Source organism: Branchiostoma lanceolatum, chromosome 8, assembly GCF_035083965.1.
Source record: "Branchiostoma lanceolatum isolate klBraLanc5 chromosome 8, klBraLanc5.hap2, whole genome shotgun sequence".
Lineage (NCBI taxonomy): Eukaryota > Metazoa > Chordata > Leptocardii > Amphioxiformes > Branchiostomatidae > Branchiostoma > Branchiostoma lanceolatum.
This window is the reverse complement of record NC_089729.1, coordinates 21,806,830-21,828,015: the sequence shown is the minus strand read 5'-3', so window position 1 is coordinate 21,828,015 and position 21,186 is coordinate 21,806,830. Positions and strand designations below refer to the sequence as shown.

Here is a 21,186-nt window from a genome sequence, read left to right as displayed (position 1 = left end):
TACATGTTTATATTACCGAATGACTTACATCCTACAGACAGAACAGCCATCCCCACATATACTCCTGACCAAGGGAACCATACACCTCAGGAACTAAGCAAAGAGAGGTCTGCATACTCAGGAAACACAGTACCAGCTCCTACAACATCACACATTTGCCATACACACATATATTAAGCTGCCTAAGATTTCATCTATACATTGTACTCAGTTAAAATCAGTTTCTTCTGGTGTTATTACATAGCTGTATTACACTGTAACTTGATTTTGACCTCATGTCAACCCTAAATAAGCTATGAGGTCAGGCATGCTGCCATCAGTGGGACTAATCTGGAGATAAAAGCATCCCAGGTTAGCTAGTCTCATCTCATATCACAACACAGGTGGATTTGCAGCAGGTGTTCCCAATAACTAAACAGGGTGTTTGTACATTAATCACATAAAGTAAACCTGTGTCTCCTTGTGTGCCTTCCCTTCCCATTCTAGTGTCAGCAATTATAAATTGTGCCATTCATATTTACTGTTTCAATTTTGATGGAGCTTAAATGGCAGATTGGATGTACAGGAGATTTTATATCTTTATTGCATGGAAGGGTGAGGCATAACTCTAGTGGTTTTGCATGGAAATGGCATGAAAAGTATAATAGCCATACTTCTCCCGTGCTGTTTCCATATACAGTATGATCTAACCAGTGACAACGAACATGCTTCCCTCAGTGGACATTACAGATTTTAGAGGAATACAAAACCATGTTGCCCAAGAACTGCTATAAAAAGAAAGTAATAACTATATAATCCATCCATGAACTGATATAAAAGTGTGATGTTCAAACAATTTAAAAAATCTGTAGTATGTACAAAAGACAATACCATTCAACTACACTTGTCTTAATCAAAATCATACCATAAATACAACCACAATAAATTAAGCAGCAAGACTAATTAGTTAACAAACTTAACAGAAATATCTTCAACATAACAACAAAATTGCATATACACTGTATGTACAATGACAAAGAACAATGGTGAGATAATGTTGGGTAGCACATGTGTTCCAAAAATATGTACCTGGTATCCTGACCAAAAACTGGCAACCAACATCACTGGCAACACACAGAGAACAGATTAAAGGTATACACATGGATCAAGAAGATCTTTAATGCACCAAAATTCTAAAGTCTTGAGTTTCACAAAGAGAGGAGGACAGCTATATGCAGCTGTTTTAATGTGCAAAACAATAAAGCCCATATCCTTTCACCTATGGATGCACCAGTAAACTTTAAATCACCATGCAGCCTGTGGGATACAGAAATACACATTGTAATGTCCACACCTCTGGGATGCATATTTCTTACATAATGTCCAGAATAATAGTTTATGGGAATTTACATTTTCTCTGATGAAAGGTCTTTCTTGTGCCATTGATGTTTTCCAGCAGTCTAACTTGCAGACTGCTGCAATATTTTACTAACTTAGTAAACAACAATAGTATTGTGGACAAACATCAATGTGAACACCAGTAAATATGATATAGACGCTATCTTTCAATAGAACCATTGAAAGCACCTCAGTTTTCCTTATCCATATTACTGACCTTGTCCACTATACAAAATACATACACTGTATCAACAGTACATACATAGATGGCTGCTGATTCTCCCAACTAATAACTATCAGAATGTCAACAGAGCTTGGCAAAAATCTAGATCGATACTGGAGTGAGTTAAAGTATTTCTTAAATCTTTTTGCTTGCATTTATCTTATGTTGCACTGTTGACATTTGATATCTACTAACTACGATGGCTGCTTCCAGAAGAATTTGGAGCCATCTAAATTTCATGACATAATGGGATGCAGAACATTAGTTAACTAACAAATCCCATCTGTTACAACATGACGCAATTCTACTCTAAACATTAATATTTTGAATCTGGTGTAGACTTCTCCTTCCTACATATCTTGATTCACATGGTTGCAGATCTACATGAGCTAGACAACTAGTTTTCACTTAGATATTATTAGAGATGAGTTTTGTACTCAGTATTTACATGTGGGTCATTCTACTGCAGCATCCTATATGGGAGTATAGAGTGGGAATACTATATATGGTGCTATGTACAGTACAGATACATGTACATCCTCTGGTGGCTACAGAGCCATTTTCAGTAATGATAAGTAAACACTTCCAAATGTACCCAAGACTTCACACAACTGATAACAAACCACAACACAGCCTGGAATTGACAGAATCTCCATCATATATTCTGTAAAACCAGCATCTGAAATCAGTGTTATGTGAATAATTGATATGAAAAAAAATTAGGCAAAAAAAGGCAAATTGTCTTCATTTGCAGCCTAGTAAATATCAAAGAAATTTTTTAACAAGTTCATTGAAGTGTTTTGAAGATATTAACTAGAAGAGTGTGAGGTGCTTTTTGACCATGGATAATTGCAGTAAGGTGCAAGCACACCTAACCCTGGCGAGACGGGGAACAACAGACGTAAACCACAGAGTGAGTGAAGAGACTGAAGTTTTCAGGTCATCATGGGAGCTGACCTATCAATACCCATGTTTGTTACACCTACAAAGAACCAGTATTTGAAGTAAGTACATTATAGTACAATATCATCTCAGACATACATGTGTATATAATCAACCATGGAAGTACTTTGTGAACAAGCTCTCAGAATAATATCCTGGGAGTCCAGATTTGATGCCATATAACCTCCATGTACACTGGTACAAGTGATAAAGCAGCTTCTCTCACACAGCATGTCATCACGATCAACACTATAGATATATGGAACCAAACTCCTGAGTTAAACAACCTTGCATACACGACATCAATCAACAAATCTTACTTGGCTTTTCAAAACATATCATAACTTAGGTGGGCAGGTACAACATGTTTATCTTTTTTGCATGAACACAGAAAGACAAAGAACATAGCTTGAACTCACAGAAGTGACTGGAATGTTCCTTGCCAAAATCATACACTGATCTTATAAACAAAGCTAAACATAGGTCTTACTCTAAACATTATCAGTCTCATGTGACATAGGATGATTGTTACTTAATAAGGCCACACCAATTTCATTTCTTAGTTCTCTGATTTTTGAAAGAAAAGAGTAGAGTGGGTGGGAAAAATAAAAATAAAACAGGCATCCAGTGACAGACCGAAATCCTACCACAGGGTCCACAAAGTCAACATACCAGGCTGGTTAATGTTTCAAACAAAGAAATCTTCAACTTTTGGTGCATCAATTAATGGAAAAACTGTAACAACTATGAATATATGGACTTTATTCAAATGTTGGTGCCAAAATGTGAGAATTCCTTGAAGATTAGACACCCGGGTAAAATACAGTATCACATACAAAATAATCTATAGAACTGGATAACATGTCTTAAGAGTCAGACATTTCAAAGAGCATCAACTGTCTCATCAGTGACTGAGAATGATTCCGAAGACAGGTGGGCCTGACCATCCTGTGGTCCAACAGGAGCTACCCGACAGTCACTGATGACAGTGCATATCTGAAATGTCTGATGCCTTTCAAGAATTTCTCATCATCTGCATTACTTTCTATCATGTGGTACAATCTATCTCTTTCAAATCAAAAGACATTAAAGTGGCAAATCTGAGAACCAAGACATTTACATTGGTGAGGGCTAAAATTGATAATTAATTTTGGCAGTGGCTGTTTTCAGTGATATCCAATCAAGCACCGGCAGCATTTTACTTATACATCAAGTACATGTATAAGTATTGCATTACATGCGAGCAAGAAAACAGTTCCAATCCTATTTTTACAGATCACTTTATCTAAACCACTTTTGGCAGATAGCTTTCTAGCAAGGTATCACTTTTCTTTGCGAACGATTGGAAACTGTTCCAAATGTTCAGATCATATGCCTTCTGACTGGTGTCCGACAATAACCTATTGAATTTTGTCAGTAGGAATGCAACATCTGCTCCTACAAGTAATAAAAAAAGTGGAAATGACCTTGCAATATGCCATAGACTTTCTTATCTCAATAAATGGTGCTGTAATATAAAACCAGGTCAAATAAGTAAAAATCTGTAGAATCTTTTTCCTGTTTCTCATACCTTCTGTAAAACATTTTATAGCTAATAAATTCTTAACATGAAAGAGGTTGAATTCTGCGGCAGTTAGTGAGTTACACCCATGGGCTGGTAAACTGGGTGTTGTAAACCTCAGGATGTTAATGTCAGAAGTGTTCTCTTTATTTGTCAAAGAATAGCCTGTGTCACATGAGACTGTTCCAGAAACTTAGGAGACAGATATTAACTATGGATCCCTACAAGTTCTTCTCCTCTGTATATGACGGGTGGTCTGCCGTGTCTAACTTTGTCGTTTCTGAGGGCGCCGGTGCGGGCATGGGCATCGCGGCCGAGGCCTGGGGTTGAGACGTGACGGGCGAGTCCTCCTCATCTACTTGTAAATCCTCGGGGTTGAGGTTTACAAACTCCTCGTCCTCCTCTGGTCGTGGTTTGCACTTCCCACAGCAGAAGTTACAGCAGCAGCAGAAGCAGCAACAGAGGTAGCACCCGGTGATGATGCCACAGAACACAAACAGCGCTTTACACCAGCCGCTGGTCAGGATGAAGTACGTGTTGACGTTTTCTTCTCCAAACTGTTCTGCTACATACAGACCTACAAAAACACAGAAACATTTACTCAACAAAAGTATGATAGTATCCTTATTTATGGAATAAACTGAAGAAAGGCAAACTGGAGAAGTATCGAGGGAAGAGCGGCACTTTATGCAGCTGATATCCTGTTTACTTGCTAAAGGTTTTGTTTTATTTCAATTTCTGTTATTATCATTCTTCTGTTGGAAATTCCGCAATATTTGAATTTCTGTTATTTGAAATTTATTTTCTCATCATTATTATCCTTACAAGTACACGTCTACAGCTTTGAATTTCTATTATCATCATCAATATTATATCAATAATTTCTTTTGTTATCATTATTGTATATGATTATCACATTAACTGTACAATATCATTTCTTGCTGGATGGTTCGCTAATTGTATTTGTTATTCATATTTGAAAAACCGACAAAAGAATTAAAAAAACAAACATTTACTCAACAAAACAGCTGATGCACAGCCTAAAGCCTAAAGGTACAGACAGTACTCAAAACTAACATAATGTTACTGTATGATACAGTGGAAAACATATACATGTACTTGACTTGTACATGACTGCACAGAGGTCCCAGTCCCTTTGTATACAAAATACTTAAATGAAGGTTGTGAACTAATGACATAGCATTTGTCTGAAGGTACATAGGAAACATTTCATGAAAGTTGCTCTCATTCTATACTTGATAGATACTTCTGGCAACACTGAAGAATGGCTGTGTCTAGCCACGCCAATTTAATTTCTTGGTTAACAGATTTTTAAAATTTTTTTTAGCACAAGGACATCATTAAAACAGAAAGCTGGGGTGAAAACTTGTACCTGACCATGTTCACTCCCTGAAACTTTCCTCTGAGATTCTGTTTTCATGTTGATTTTCCAATCTAGCATTTTTTCAAAAATTCTGTTAACCAAGAAATTAAATTGGTGTGGCCTAAAGATTTTTTTTTACCCCACTCATTGTTTGGAGGCCTGTTTTATTAATTTTTGATGATAAATCTGCCATTTTAAGCTTACAAAAATAAACTTTCATCAATTTCATGTCATGAAGCTCATTTTTTTTTTTTCAGACGGGATGAAATTGTGTCTGTCCCAATAAGCAAATTTCCGTCCTGGGACGGAGGTACAGGTCGTGGACACAGCTCTGGCCTGAAGGCTGCCCAAGAACCTGGCTTACCTAAAATAGAATAAAAAACTAGAGTTCCACGACCTCATACCTTCGCCAAATGATGTTAACTTTCACGAATGATGTATTATAAAGGTTTCAATTTGATTAAGCAAACAAGGTTACAAACAAGGATATTGTATGAGCTAATGATCCTTACCCAAATAACACAAGTTGTGGTCAGGTCAAAATATGGAAGTACTGTATTGGCAAAGAAGGCTAATAATATTCTCTTATCAGATATGCAAATGATCTCAGCCTGGCTTATGACAAACCAGTTATCACTGAACATCAGTAAAACCAAATGGATGCTACTTGGTACTAATATGAAGATCAAGTCTGCACCTAATCTGACTATTCAGATCGGGACCAACCTTTTGGAAAGGGTGACTCATTACAAGTATCTGGGTGTGGTATTTGATGCTAATTTAAGTTATGAAGAGCACCTTGATACTTTGTGCATTAAGCGCATTAGACCTTACCTCTGTTCTAGAGTCTCTAATATGTTGTATAATGCTATGGTCTTACCCCTACTTGACTACTGTGATCTGGGAAAACTGCAATGCGGCACTGAAGCAGCGACTTCAAGTACTGTATTTTCTCGATTAAAGTACGCACTTTTAAAACTCTTCAAAATCCAAAAAGTGTCTCGGGCCATCGCCAAAGCAGGGGTGCGTAATTTATTTGAGGTCACTGTCCGGACAAATCAGAGCAGAACCTCCAACTAGCCAGAACACGGACGAGGGGAGCTTCCAGTAACACCGATTCATCCATAAAACGTTTAGATAATGTTGACGCATAAAAATAAAGTTGAACTTCAATAAACAACAGCGTTTCGTTTGTGTATTATTGATATCAACACGAAAAATAGATACGTTCCGTACTACACTACCGGTACAAGTCATCGTACTTAGCACCCGGCGCACAGAGTCATACCGCAGGGATGGTTCGGGACCCAGCTGATCCCAGTGCCCAAGGACCCCGAAAAGATTCACCGGCAACGTAAGTTTATTGGAAGAAGATTTATGAACGGTAAGATTTAAAATATACGCAAATTCAGTTGATGTTTAGTTTATTTAAAATGAATAATTATTTGTTCAAACCTTTATATAATACCACCGTTAAATGTCACGGACTGCGAAGCTATGTACCCTCTGTATAGCGTCTTAGGTATTTTCAATATCTTTCCAAGAGTACAGAAGGCACCGCTGTAATCGACGAAGATTGTTGAAGCGACATGGAAGCTACGCCAGCACAACAAGTCCCGCCACGAGCGTTCAATCCTGGCCACGATTTGCACATCTTGTTTCCAATATCCAATCCCTTGTCTGAAAAAATAGCGTCGAAGATGATAAAAAAATTCTCCGGTTACTAGTTGTATCGCGGCATTCTGTATCTATATAGCAGATACAGCATTAAAATTCTTACAACAGTTCGCACAAATATCGCTAATTTATCATCAAGAAAAAACTTTCACATGGCAAGTTCTGACGGCTTGTGGAAAAACAACACGTTGATCACGCCCTCAACACAGAACAGAGGGTGCCGCCGTCCATCATTATACTAGCAACCGCCAGTCCATAGCAACTGTCTGCCAGCCCGGCGCTGTCCCTGGCTGTTTTGAAAAGTGCGCGTGACGTTTACATGAATTTACCATATTTAGATGGCCGGGGTAGGCTTGAATCATGTGCGTGATCGTACATGTCAATGTCAGCAGGTAAACAAAAGCCGTCCGGAACTAGCCGCTAGCTGCTCTTTATACAGTTTACTGAGCGTTCCCGTAGCGCACCTGCTAATGTTTGGCGGGGCGCAAAAAGCGGCTTCTCTTTACTTTTACAAAACATGCACGGTCCCACGTAATACATCAATCGTTTCCAATGTGCTTTGTATTGAGAAAATACGCCGACCTCGCAACCCGGAAGTTCACACTCAGGCCGTACGTTTTCTCCGTTACTTTCACAAACTAACTTGAGTATTTCAACCAACCATTACATGCTGTTTTGTATATCGTGCATGTAAATTTCATGGAACTTTTTAACACTATAGCACATATTGTTTTTACAATTTCAGGCAGAAATTAACGTCATATCGGATCTCCTTCATGTAGGTCATGTATTTCAATTCAATGACTTACGGAATAGCACGTGCGCTACGAAAAGTGAAAGTTTGTTCAATTCGAAATAATGTAACACAAAATTTCTAAAATAATTGCGACCTTCACGGAGTGGGGAATGCGAGCACTGAGTAGCAGCTCAAGTCGGACAACATGTTACAAAACGTAAAGAATCCGGGTATGGCAGCATGTGCGTTTCGAACATTTGAAAAGCGGGGCGTTGTTTCTCCGCCCACTGCGCGGGCGGAAGATTGCTGGACGTCTCAGGAAACTTGATGCGTATCTCGTGGCCTGTTAACTATGATAAACGACTTAAATCTATTTTAAAACAATAATTTGTGGTAGGAACTGCCGTCAACACATATACTGGTCGGGACATTTCAACTGTGGCGTCGGCCCGGAGAAGGGGTGCATACTTTATTCGGGTTTTTGCATTTTACGTTTCAGGGCCGTAAATTTGCCCAGAACTTGGCCCGAATCGGGGGTGCGTACTTTAATTGGGGTGCGTACTTTAATCGAGAAAATATGGTATTCCAAAACAGAGCAGCCAGAATCATCCTGTCACGTGACAACAGAGCCAACGTCAAGCAACTACAACAGGCACTTGGCTGGACATTGGTCCAGGAAAGAAGAACTCAACACATATGCATCATGGTCTACAAATACATAACCTTGCCCCAAGTTACCTCCTGAACACTTTCAACTACAACAGACAGATCCAGTCAGCTATAATACCAGGCAGGCTAACTTACATGTACTACACACATCCAAGTATGCTACAAGATCTGGACAGCGCACATTTACATACAGGGCTGCTACATTTTGTACAACCTACAACAAGTTAAATCCAACTACAGGAGAATCCGCTTAACTGCACCACCCATTTGTCAGCGTTTTTGGTGCAATTATCTGGCTGGTGCAATTATGCGAAATGCCCAGCTGGACCGCACCACCATGGGCAGCATGCTGTCTGCCAAAGCGTAATGCCGCCTTTGGTAGGCGTGCGTCTCTTAATGGTTCCGACACGCCCCGTGACCCGCCCGGGACCTCCCATACGATTCCTATCAACGTGACTGTCAATGGAGACCGCCTTCTTTTGTTACTTAAAACAGTTTTAAACATATTGGCGGTATTGCGCCTTTACACCGGCAGGTATTGGCTCATTTGTACAGCGTTTGCCGATTTTTAGCGCACCCTTTTAGTCAACTTGTTGTGGATTTTTGAAAAATTTTGGTGCAGTTATCCGGCATTGGTGACAATGCACGGTGCAGATATGCGGAGTCACTAACAACACAGTGAATGGGAACCGGTTTGGGATTTGGTGCAATTAAATGGAATGTGCGTTTATCCGGGGTGCAATTAAGTGGCTTCGTCTGTATCAAACAAGCTTCATCAATCGGCAGATTTAAACAGGCTCTGATAAACATACAAACCTCTTAACTTTTGACTGCTAGAAAGACATTTGACCTCTGACCCTCAGTTGAATGACCTTCGTGATTTTGAGTTGTTATTGCAGTCGAACCGTAGGTCACCCTAGAATGTGTTATTCTCTAAGATACTGCGTTTGCTGCGTCACAACTTGACCCCGTTGCATGTGTGTAAACAACTGCCCGTCGTGCAGCAAAAAGACCTCAGACCTATATAATGTTTATACCGTATTGCCTCGAATAAAGTACGCACTTTTTAAACATTTCAAAATTCAAAAGGCACCACGAACCATTGCTAAAGTCAGGGTGCGTACTTTATTTGAGGTTATTGCCAGGACAAATTGGAAAAGGACCTCAAACCAGGAACCCAGCTGCGGTGAAACAATACATGGCTCAATACCTGCCAATTTGTAACTTGTCATAGGCAATCCTCAAGTTTGCAGAGACAATGCTCAGCCTGGCGGAGTAAACAAGAGAATCTTTTATGAATCTAAGGAATGGCATTATGTAGAAGTCCTTGATATAAGAAAAATGACCTGGAGATAATAGAAGGAACACCATAAATTTGGATTTATCCTGTTCAAAATGTGTTCAAGATCAGTGGAGAAGGGGTGCGTACTTTATTTGGGGTTTTTGACTTTACGTTTCAGTTCTGCAAATTAGTCTGGAACTAGCCCAAATCAGGGGTGCGTACTTTAATTGGGGTGCGTACTTTAATCGAGAAAATACGGTACTTTTTTATACTTGGAAATCAGTTACAATGTTAACTGAAGGGACCACCCTAAAGATAAATAAAATAAAAATACAAGCCGCTAGGGAAGCCAAACTTACACAACTACTTTCCTGCCCCAAGAGCTATCCACCATTCAAAAATTACGACCATAGCACATCCAACTTGAACTCTGAAGTCCTGCTGCAGTACAGAAAGTAGCCGCTAGGAGGCTCATTATGGAACTTGACCTTCATTTTCCTGATCCCCACCAACTTACTAAGGCGCACTTTAGACCTACAATGTTATAAGGTCGTACGATCATCGTCATAGGCGACGGTTTTCTTTAGACACACGGTCAGGAAATATCATAGGACCCCCGCGGCGCAAAAGTGAACTCTTGCGCTCAAATTCAAAATGGCGGGGGAACCGCTTGTTTTCGTCAAAAGATTAAGCTTTTACTGACTTTGCAACAACTGTTGCCCTGCAGATGAGACGTTGAGAACGGTGCTCAACAAAGAAAGAGATTGAGGCTGGTACAGAGACGGACGGGATTTAACCCGAGTTCGTGGCCGCCGCCGGGGATGTCCCGGGAATCGAGGAATAGGGGCATACTAGAGAAGTAGCCACTGGTAGCAGGGCGTCGCGCCGGAATAACCGGTTTCGGATGAGAAAAATATGTTTCCATTGCTAACTGCATGCATATTTACAAAGAAAACGATAGAAACTTTCCTTCCCGGACAGGAAACAGCACGCTGTAGGCTTATTAGCATATCACCCACTTCCGTCGCCGGCGACGATTCTTCTTTAGACGAGAAAAAAACAGCCACAGGCCCCCCCGCTGAACGTCGTGCGACTGGGTCCGAGGTGGTCGCACGACATTTCGAGGATTTCCCGTTTATTGCCGTCGTACGATTGTTTTGATCGTCTTTAGACGGCCAAAAAATACCGTCGCCGGCGACATCGCCCACGACGATGATCGCACGACTCTAAAATGTCGTAGGTGTAAAGAGGCCCTAAATTTCATCATGATGCATCCAATGTCTATCGAGTTATACCGCCAACGAACACAAAAGGTCCACTGCAGCACCGACGAGCCCCGCCAGAAGGCCCATCTTCGAACTTGACCTTCGTCTTCCAAACAGTAATTTACCTACCAAAATCACTAACATCCGTCCCTGGCCTCAAGAGTTATATCGCCAACACCATTATTCCACAAATTCTGACCAAAAATATAATCAGAGTACCCTTCTGCCTACGGCACAACGTTTATCTACTTGTAAATCTTTTGTGCACCGATGCAATGGCCAAATGAGTGTTCGCCCTGCACTCCGTAGGTCATGAGTTCGATCCCCAGCTGCGTCCCACCAAAGACGTTAAAAATGGTACTTACTGCTTTCTTTGCTTAGCACTCAGCATTTAGGAAAGAGTACATGGAAGTTGAACACACACTACCAGTAGACTAGCCCCTTGCTGTAGTGATTGCACAAAGTTTTGTGGCACAAGGGGAATTGAAATGTCCCTATGCACCATCTGGTGGAAGAAGTAAGGACTTAAAGTAAACTTTAAGTCTTTTGAATCTTAATTCTGAGGAATAATGGGCAGAAACATATGGTTTACTGCTAAACAATGCATGTAAGGTTGACACTGTATTTATGAGCTGGAGATGGGGACTCACCAAAAGATCCGTACTCGTCATAGATGTTCTTCTTCGTCTCGTCACTCAGGATGCTGTGTGCTCTGTTGATTTCCTTAAATTTCTCGGTAGCCTCCGGATTGTCTGGGTTCTTGTCAGGGTGGAACTTCAGCGCCAGTTTTCTGTAGGCTCTCTTGATCTCATCTGGCGTGGCATCTTTCTTCAGGCCCAACACTTGATATAAAGACTCTCCTGCCAATGGGGTAGAAGACAGTTTGGTCAAGACGCTCATATTTACATCATGTATCACAATATATATGGATTGTGTACAATTGATGGCAGGTGTTTTTCTAGAAAAATTGAATAAGAGAGAGCAGACACAGGTGAGGGAGAGAATCCTATGTGTTTATGCAGGGCTCGAAATTCATTTTTGGAAATAGGTGCACTGGTGCACCCAACAAAAAAAATTAGGTGCACAGAAAGAATTTTGGGTGCACAACATAAAATAAAGTTGAATGTCAGCAAAACATAATTACAAAGTTTAACGCTCTTAAGAACTTCAATCTGTAATTCTATAGCTATAAACCTTAAGATTTCAAACAAGTGATACATCAAGTACAACAAAAGGTTTTATTATTTTTTCTGATACTTAATTCAAGAATATTCTGTATACTTAGTGTACAATAGTACCCTTATCCTTTAGCTTACAAAAATATCTAGGTGCACCAGTGCACCCACAGTCAAAAATTAGGTGCACAGCTCCAATTTTGGGTGCACACAGGTGCACATGCACCCACTATTTCGAGCCCTGGTGTATGGAAGAATCCATTGCTGAGTAAAGGCTGTATGCTGGATATTAAGGTCTCATTCATGAGTTTTTTCGCCCCATAGGCTAACATGTTATAAAACGTGTTTTACATGGGCGCGTTCGTAATGAAGCTATAGGAAATGCACCAATGTTAATCATTTTATGTTGAGGACATCTACCCTAGATCATGTAAAAAAATTGCCAACAGTTTCACTACATGAAATCTCTTTTTATAGCAATTACAAACTGCACTTGGCTACACCCCCAAAAAGCCACTTTCAAGCTGCAAGCGCATGACCGCATCACACACGATGCCTGGGCTGTGTACCTCCGACCTCGCGCGCGGCTGCCGAAATTTGCCTGCTAATTTCTTCAGATACAAACAAGCTTTCATCAGTTTGACGCTTGAGATCAGCTGGACTAGCTAAAAGGGAATTTCCCACCGATATAGCCACACGTACATGCAGCCGTTCATTTTTTAGGCAACGGACTCTTTTAGGGTGCCCACTCGGAGTAATACATGAATGAGACCTTAAGCTAAAATCTGAATTCGACAAGGGGGTGCTGGACTGAAACAAGAGGGTGCAGCGCCCCTCTTTCCTGATTTAGATAAACCCCTGGATGGGGCTCCAAATCAGAAATTGGTCTTAAGTTGCACATATAACCAAAACAGACAAAGAAATAAATGATGATCACAGAAGATATGACCTTATCTTCCATCTTCATGCAAGTATGAAAAACACAAAAAAGTAATACAGCAATTTACAGAAATGATCCCTTTCTCATATCTACAAAAAATTTGTTAGTGTCTTGCTACATGTATATACCGGCAAAAATGGATTTGAAGCAGGTGCGCATTGAAGGGTAGATTTGTTGTGATTGTGTGCTATCTTGGTTTCAGGGCATGAGGAAGCATTCACAGATTGACAGCACTGGAATCAACAGTGTTTCTTGAGCCTATCAACAGGGGTGTCTATTAGTAAGCATTCGCACACATTTTATGAGATTCATACAAATTTTATGAGAAACGCACCAATCACTATGCGAAAACGCACAAATCTTATGGAAAACGCACGAATCACTATCATATATAGTACATGTATGTGAATACGGACAAATTTTATGAGATACTCAGTCTTTTTATCCGAACCAGCAAACCGCTGCTCGGATCACCTGACAAAGCAGGATTTTCAAGATGGCGTCGTAGAGATGCGGCGACAGAGAAGATGCGACACGCCGAAATGGAGCAAAAGAATAGCTCATGTGCAGACTGGAGCTTATCTGGCTGACTGGAGCTTATCTGGCTAGCATATACGATTTTCGGTGCACCGTGTAGATCTGCTTGGAGATTACAGTAACATGTACTGTCAAATTCTGTGCCCACAAACACCTCAGGGTGGGACATACTACTGTATAGCACTGGCAACGGCTTTTTGCACTGTGTCTACTCTACACAGACATGGCAAACGTACGCCACACCCTATGGTCTAATTCATGATTTTTTTCTTCCCATAGACTCCTATGTTATAAAACATGTTTTACATGGGCGTGTTCGTAATGAAACTATAGGAAATGCACCAAGGTCATTCATTCTATTATGAGAACATTTACCCTAGATCATGTAATTTACATTGTAAAAAAATTGCCAACAACTTCTGTTCACAACATACAATCTCTGTTTATGGCAATTACAAACTGCACTTAGCTAAACCATACAACAGGTACTTTCCGACTGTAAGTGTATGAACACACTGACCAAAACCCAGGACTGTGCACTCAGACCTCGCGCACAGCTGCTGAACTTTACCTGCTAATTTTTTCAGTTACAAACAAGCTTTCATCAGTTTGACACTTGAGATCAGTTGAGCTGGCTAAAAGGGAATTTCTCACAGAAACACGCATTCATGCAGCTGTTTATCTTTTGGGTAGGTAACGTTGGGTAACATAAATTCGTGGGGTACATAAATTCGGGATTTTTCCAAAACGGGGTATTTAGGGATATGTGCTAGATGCAACATCAGTAATTCCGCTAGAAATGCAAACTTGACAGACTAACGTATTCAGAACACTGGCTGAAAAGCTTCGATAACCATGCATTAGAAGTTGGCGACGAGGACAAAAACTCTCCGTCCCTTATTGGAACAGTCTGAGGGCTTAGTGGGAGAATCACACTACATCGTTGTCAGCTGGTTTATAAGACAAATGTCACATCCGCTTCCTGCTAAACACAATCATCTACAAGACAACTTATTTTCTTAAAATTGCTGACCTGCAATTGGACTCTAAGTGTGATCAATCATCAAAACCCCTCTTTGTTGCTACAACCTACGGCACGTGTATTTTCCCGCCGCCATATCATTACCCAGAATCCTGTCGTCAAGCAGACGACAAAGGTTTGTGAGGAACACTTTTTTGTCTAAATGTTGCGTGTGATTGTGGACTGAGGACGATATTTTCCTCAAAGTTTGCTCCTAACACAACAAGGAATACATGGACATAGTAGTATTATCAATGCTACGGCATCCGGCTAACTTGCCATGAATAATGTACACGTTGCCATGACGGTGGATGTCGACTTTGACGTTCTATAGCTACCAACTCAACACACGGTTTGTTCCCGTAGGCCTGATGTGTGCGGTACGGCCGTTTTTTCGTGTATTTTTTTACTTGGACACGTCTATATCCATAGCACTCTCCTGAAGCCAAGGATGGATCGAATAGCTGCTGTATAAAATGTAATTAGCGGTAAGATATTCAAGACGAATCTTCTCTCCCGAATTAATGTTTACCCCTGTCCGACAGCACCGTCATTGTGCGTGCGGCGGACGGTAGTTTCAAGTTGAAATATTATGGTGTCAGCACGACTAGAGACAAAATCTACCATATACAGTATATGCCAATTATTTGTATACCTTTTTTCTGTATATTTCGTTTTTCTGTATAGAATTCCAAAACACCAAACCATTTACCATTCACTCAATTGTAAAATCAATGCATATCTGTATAGCCCATAGTCGTAAAGTTCGGGGTATTGTATAGGATCTTGTCCGATTTTATCGTAAAATGACCCACAACTATAGGCTAAATTTTGGATTTGCATTGTAGTTTCGGGAGTGGGGACGCCGTCTACCGTTCAACAATCACATTCTTTTGTTACTTGCTATTGTCATGCTTGCAGACAAGCGATATCGGTGCCTTTGACATACGGTGATCTCATTAAAAACCTGTTTTTCAAGACTCAAGCGACGAAAGTGAACAAAAATACGAAAAGAAAAACATGATTTTTGTCGGAGACTTTGAGCCTCTACGCTGTATTTTGCCGCGATTTACCGTTATTTGTGGCCGTATTCGGCGGATAACCTATTCCTCCGATTCTTTCCCCGTGAAAATTCTGCTAATATAGCGTAGATGAATCGTAATTTACGTCGCGATTTCAGAAAAAATAAAGCAGCGAAGGCCGGGTGACGCTGGGCGGCCATCTTTGTGTACTCGTTGATATGCATTTTTCTAGGCGCTGATTGGTTCACGTCATGAAACCTGTGCTCTGATTGGTTGACTGTAAGATTTCACGTGATCAACATGCGGCGGGAGTTTTTTATGTGGCAGGAGTTTCCCACGCAGTTCGGGCTTATCTGAACAAAATAGATCGCGTATTTAATCCAATATGGTGACGCTAAGATCGACAAAAAGGTTGGATTGTACTTTGATTAAAATTTTGCAAAATAAAGTTGCGATATCGTTAGTGTGTTTGTGTGTCTTGCTCAACATCCTATTCGCCCCCCCCCCTCCTTCGGGACGTCAATATCGCTAGTTCGGACAGTCGTATAGTTCGGAGAGTCGTATAATTTGCGCTGACAAATGGTCTATACAGATATGCGGAATCTACTGTATATGATTAGTGCAAAGATAGTACATGATACTGACAGAATAATAGAAAAAAAGGATGGTTTATTGTTCTGCTAGATTGATTTCAGTCAATCATTATCGGAAAAATCCCGAATTTATGTTACCCAACGTTACTCTTTTAGAGTGTACACACTAACTTGGAGTAACACATGAATGGACATTAAAGCAGTGCTTTGGCTATCAGCTTTCTGTAGAAACTTGTCCAATAGCTTTTGCTTCGTTATAAGTATTAAGTGATATAATTCTGTTTATCTTACAAATTACTAATTAGTTACAATTTCTGACCTCTGAGGAAACATTTTTCTGGTTGGACTTGGACATCCTGGTTAATGATTACTAAAACATGACACGTGTTTGCATTTGACTGGCCGGTAAGCATTTTTGAGCAACATGACAAACCATGAAAGATTACAATAACAGGATGAACTAGAGTTCCACGAACACATTATCTTCGCCAAATAATCAAGGCTTATCATGGAGAGTGATTAATATTTACGTGCTTATCACCCCCTGCAAATTTGATCATGCACCATACCATTTGGAAGTTATGATTGGGCGAATGAGTCCAGTCTAGATAGGGTTTAAAATCATTTGGTGGTAACAGGACTAGTATATGTGTAGAGTGTGCTGATATATGTTATAACTGGTCATGAAAAATATGAGTATGTTGATATTATATGGGCCACAAAGGTTCGATATTGCAGTGTTGAAAGTTGAAAGTGATGATGAAATAGTACAGTCAATACATATGAATAGAATAAATCTGTCGCGTTTTTAGGTGTTTTTAGTCAGGCTATCTATTTTGTCCCCATTTCGTTATGTCGCCAACCGTGTTGAAAAAAACCCAGCAGGACCCACACCTCTGCTTGGAGAATAGTTTATTCATTTGACCTACATGTACGTTTATGCAAGGCCATTTGTTTACATGACCTGACACTGTCCCATGTCCCATTGAAATGCAGTGGGTTAACAAACTTTCCTTACTAATTATGCAAATTAGCTCCTGATTTGCATAATTAGTCATTAATAATGTAAATCACCATCTGAGCTCTCTACATACCAAAACATCACGACGATCTGTCGACCCCTTCTCAAGTTATTCATGTCCGAATGTAGAAACAAAAACACCCACTGCAGTTCTTAACAAGCCGATAGGGGGCCAAAATTTACAGAACTTACTTTCTGTGGCATGAACTATCTACCACACAAAAATCATGACCATAGCACTTTCAGAAAATATGCCCCTAAATTTTGAAGCTCCGCTGCAGTACCTTAGGTACTCGCTAGAAGGCCCATTATCGAACTTAACCTTCCTTTCTGTAAACCCTACCCATCCACTAAATATCATACGGATCCATCAACAGTTTCTCGAGTTATGCTGGCGACATACAAATACACATCCACACAAAGCCCGCTGCAGTACCGACGGAAAATACCAGGGGAACCATTTTTGAACTTGACTCCCGTTTCCACAACATCTACACACCTGCAAAAAATCATGAAGATCCATCAACGTTTCCGTCACTTTTTTTGCCTACATACAAACACACAAAAATGCAAAGTCCGCTGCAGTACTGTTGAAAAACGCAAGGTGAACCATTTTCGAACTTGACCTTCCTTTGCACAGCCACTACACACCTACCAAAAATGATAAAGATTCATTGAAACTTTCTTGAGTTATGCTCCTGACATACATTCAGACCCACCCAAAAGATTTTTCAACCGAAAACATAATCTTCTCCGAGTACAAGTACTCGGCGAAGATAACAACTAAGACTTTATGAGGTAAATATTATGCTGATAGATACTACATTGTACTTCAATATAGTACTTCAATACATTTAGTCAAATCCACACGTAACCTAAGTGTAGGATCTCTTGAAACTTAACGTTACATTCTGTATGGATCATGTACCAGTATAACTGGAAACAACTTTACACCCGATCAGATTTCTGTAGTCTAATAATACATTTACATCCAGACAAATACACTGTACATTTTTACCTTCTTCCTCCTGTTGCAAGAGAGTGGAATAACTGTGGCTCCTGGGCATGTTCAGGACCGTACTGTACTCTCAACTCCAGTATGCTGAACTAGGGCTATGAACTATGAAATCTGAGTGGGTCATGTGACTAACCACCAATAATAGCTCTGTATAATCACAGGTCACTTTCTATTTCTGGATGGCAGATAACACTAATAACTCTCCCCCTACGAAGAGGAAGTACATACATGTAATTGTAGAGAGGTTGTAAAAAGATGCTGTCCTTTATTACTTTAGTTTTGATTCCTTTCCATGCCCTCACACATTCTCCAATTGATGTTAACCTTTACAACTGACATATTCTAATCATTTCTCCCTGATTATAAAAATATGGTCCTCATTTGCATAAATTGTACCAGTTAGTGAGCTTCTGTACCAAATCACACGCTTAGGGCTGATTTACATGGTGAATTTGGTGATATGAGGACTGCTGACGTTGGGACAGCGACAGCCTTTTTCAGCATCTGATCATGCATGATGATGAATTGCCTTCAGCATCTGAAGATGTATCAAGGATTTTCCTCCAATATTGGGAAAATCCCACATGACAACTCAATTTATTCGTAAAAGACCTCAGACCTGTAAAAATCAGCTGAAAACAAAACCAAAAAATTGTTCTTAGCATTCAGCGCTTTAATACGCCATTATAGCATGTATAACCAAATGTAAAATGAGTACGAAACCGTTGATCATCCATAGCTCAGTGGTAGCGCCTTGGAATTCCAATCAGATGTGGGTTCGTGTGGGCTCGCTTCCGCCTCAACTTTTTTAGTTTTTCTTTTTAAACTTCCATTTTCTTGGTCCGAAAATGTCCCCATAGACACAAGCATTAAGCGGCCTACCCAAGGCAACCAACTGTCCAACACAGCTGCGACCAGCATGAATTGGGACCGCACAAGGCCCAATCCCTGCCAATGCCGACCGCCTCATTTTCAAGCGCGTGGCAACATCGGATTTTGCTACCTATGACGGAAAAGTTTTTAAGGCCTTGCCAGACAAAAATCTATGGAATGGCATCGATTAAAGATTTGTGAATTATACTAGATAGAACAAAATACTTATTGATGTTGTGCCCATGTACCGCAATCTTCTGGTTCGGTTTGAACTTAAAAATGTTCAAGATGATTATGTAGTTATACAGTCAAACCTGCCTAGGCCACCACCTCTTCAACGCGACCACCTGGCCATGGCGACCGCTTTTTCTCGGTCCTGAAAATTTTTCCCATAGGCACAAGCATTAAGCGGCCTGTCCAAGGCGACCACTTGTCCAACGCAACCGCGACCACCACGAATTGGGACTGCACAGAACCTTATCCCTGCCCATGGCGACCGCTAGGGGTGGATACTCGTTCGCTGGACCTGATTCTGACCTTTATAACATCCAAGAACCGAGTCCAAAAAACCTGAAAGCCAAAAACCTGAGTCAAAAAAAACCTGAACAAAGTACAAAATTTTTTTATTTGGTTTGATAAAAAGTGTTTTGAGTCTCCCCTCTGACAAAAAAGGCATTTAAAATAAGTGCAACATTTAAATATCAAACACTGGTTTGTCTTGAAAGTCTTCTCACCAAGAAACTTTTATAGTCGTGCCTGTCAGTATTAATTCTCTATTCTTAATATTGGTCTAATAAAACAAAACATCAACCGGACAGGATCAGGTCCAGGTCCAGACCTGAACCTAAATCTCTGGACCTAAACTTGGACTTGGACCTTATTAAGCCGAACCGGTATCCACCCCTAGCGACCGCCTCAATTTCAGATTTTGCTGTCGGATTTCGCGGAAAAGACCTTGACGGACAAAAATATATGAAATAGCATTGATTCCTCCATGCAGTGTTTTAATAAAACGTTCCCACTATAAACATTGCAAATACAAAGGTTTGAGAATACTTTAATATTGATGTTGTTGTGCCCATCGTAATCTTATAGTTTACCGCAAGCTCGGTTCAGTTTAGTTTAAACTCCATCTTCAAAACGATTACGTAGTACATGGCGTCAAAAAGTCAGATTTCACAGAAGTTACTAATAACCTTAAGCCTGGTTACACATAGCCGAACAGGGTCGGCAGAAGTTCGGGAGCAGTCTGACCAGTTTTTAGGCCACGCCTATCTTTGGCGCCGAACATGTCTCAACCATCTACTAACCAGTAAATGAATTACTCCCGACTGAGCCCCGAATGCTTTCTAACCTACTCCCAACCTCTAGCCACAGACTGCTGAATCTCTCCAGACTAATCCAGAACCAATTGCAGACCCTCTCACGAATTAAAATGGACACATTAGGTGACTTTCAAAAGAGGGGTCATTTTTGTTTTTAATCAAAATAATCCATTCTTCTATGTTGCTAACATCACCGAGAGATCGAATTTAGATCACGCTGAGATTCAATACGGCTTTTAATGTTCCTCTTTGTTTTTGGTCATGTGAAGGTCAGGGGTGATTCGCCCACGTTCTGATAGTGGTCACTTGGTTGGAAATGAGTAAACAGAGATTTGTCTATGGCCTTGGGGTTAGTCATGGGAAGGTTTGAAACTAGTTGGGAGTAGGTCAGCAGTGGTTCTGGCGTGCTTAAGGTTCCAATTTTACTGATGACTTACTCCCGAATACTAGCCGACCATGCCGAACACCAGCCAACCCATTCCAGACCCACCGCCCAGAGCCGATTGTTTTCAAAATTTTTTCGCAGCCGAACACCAGCCGACCTA

General features: G+C 40.5%; 1 protein-coding gene across 2 annotated transcripts in view; it reads right to left on the bottom strand.

Moving 5' to 3' along the window:
- Nucleotides 1–560: 560 nt before the first annotated feature.
- Nucleotides 561–21,186, bottom strand: part of LOC136440556 (dnaJ homolog subfamily C member 5-like) — a 29,526-nt gene continuing 8,900 nt past the window's right edge. The window contains exons 1-3 of one of the 2 annotated variants that reach the window (XM_066436625.1): nt 18,444–18,569; nt 11,767–11,976; nt 561–4,680 (exon numbers count right to left, since the gene is read on the bottom strand). In XM_066436625.1, the coding sequence (XP_066292722.1) occupies nt 4,325–4,680; nt 11,767–11,976; nt 18,444–18,492 (615 nt within the window). In that variant the 5' untranslated portion in view covers nt 18,493–18,569 and the 3' untranslated portion in view covers nt 561–4,324. Of the gene's footprint in view, nt 4,681–11,766; nt 11,977–18,443; nt 18,570–21,186 lie in introns of those variants that run through there. The other variant, XM_066436624.1, reaches the window with a different exon arrangement.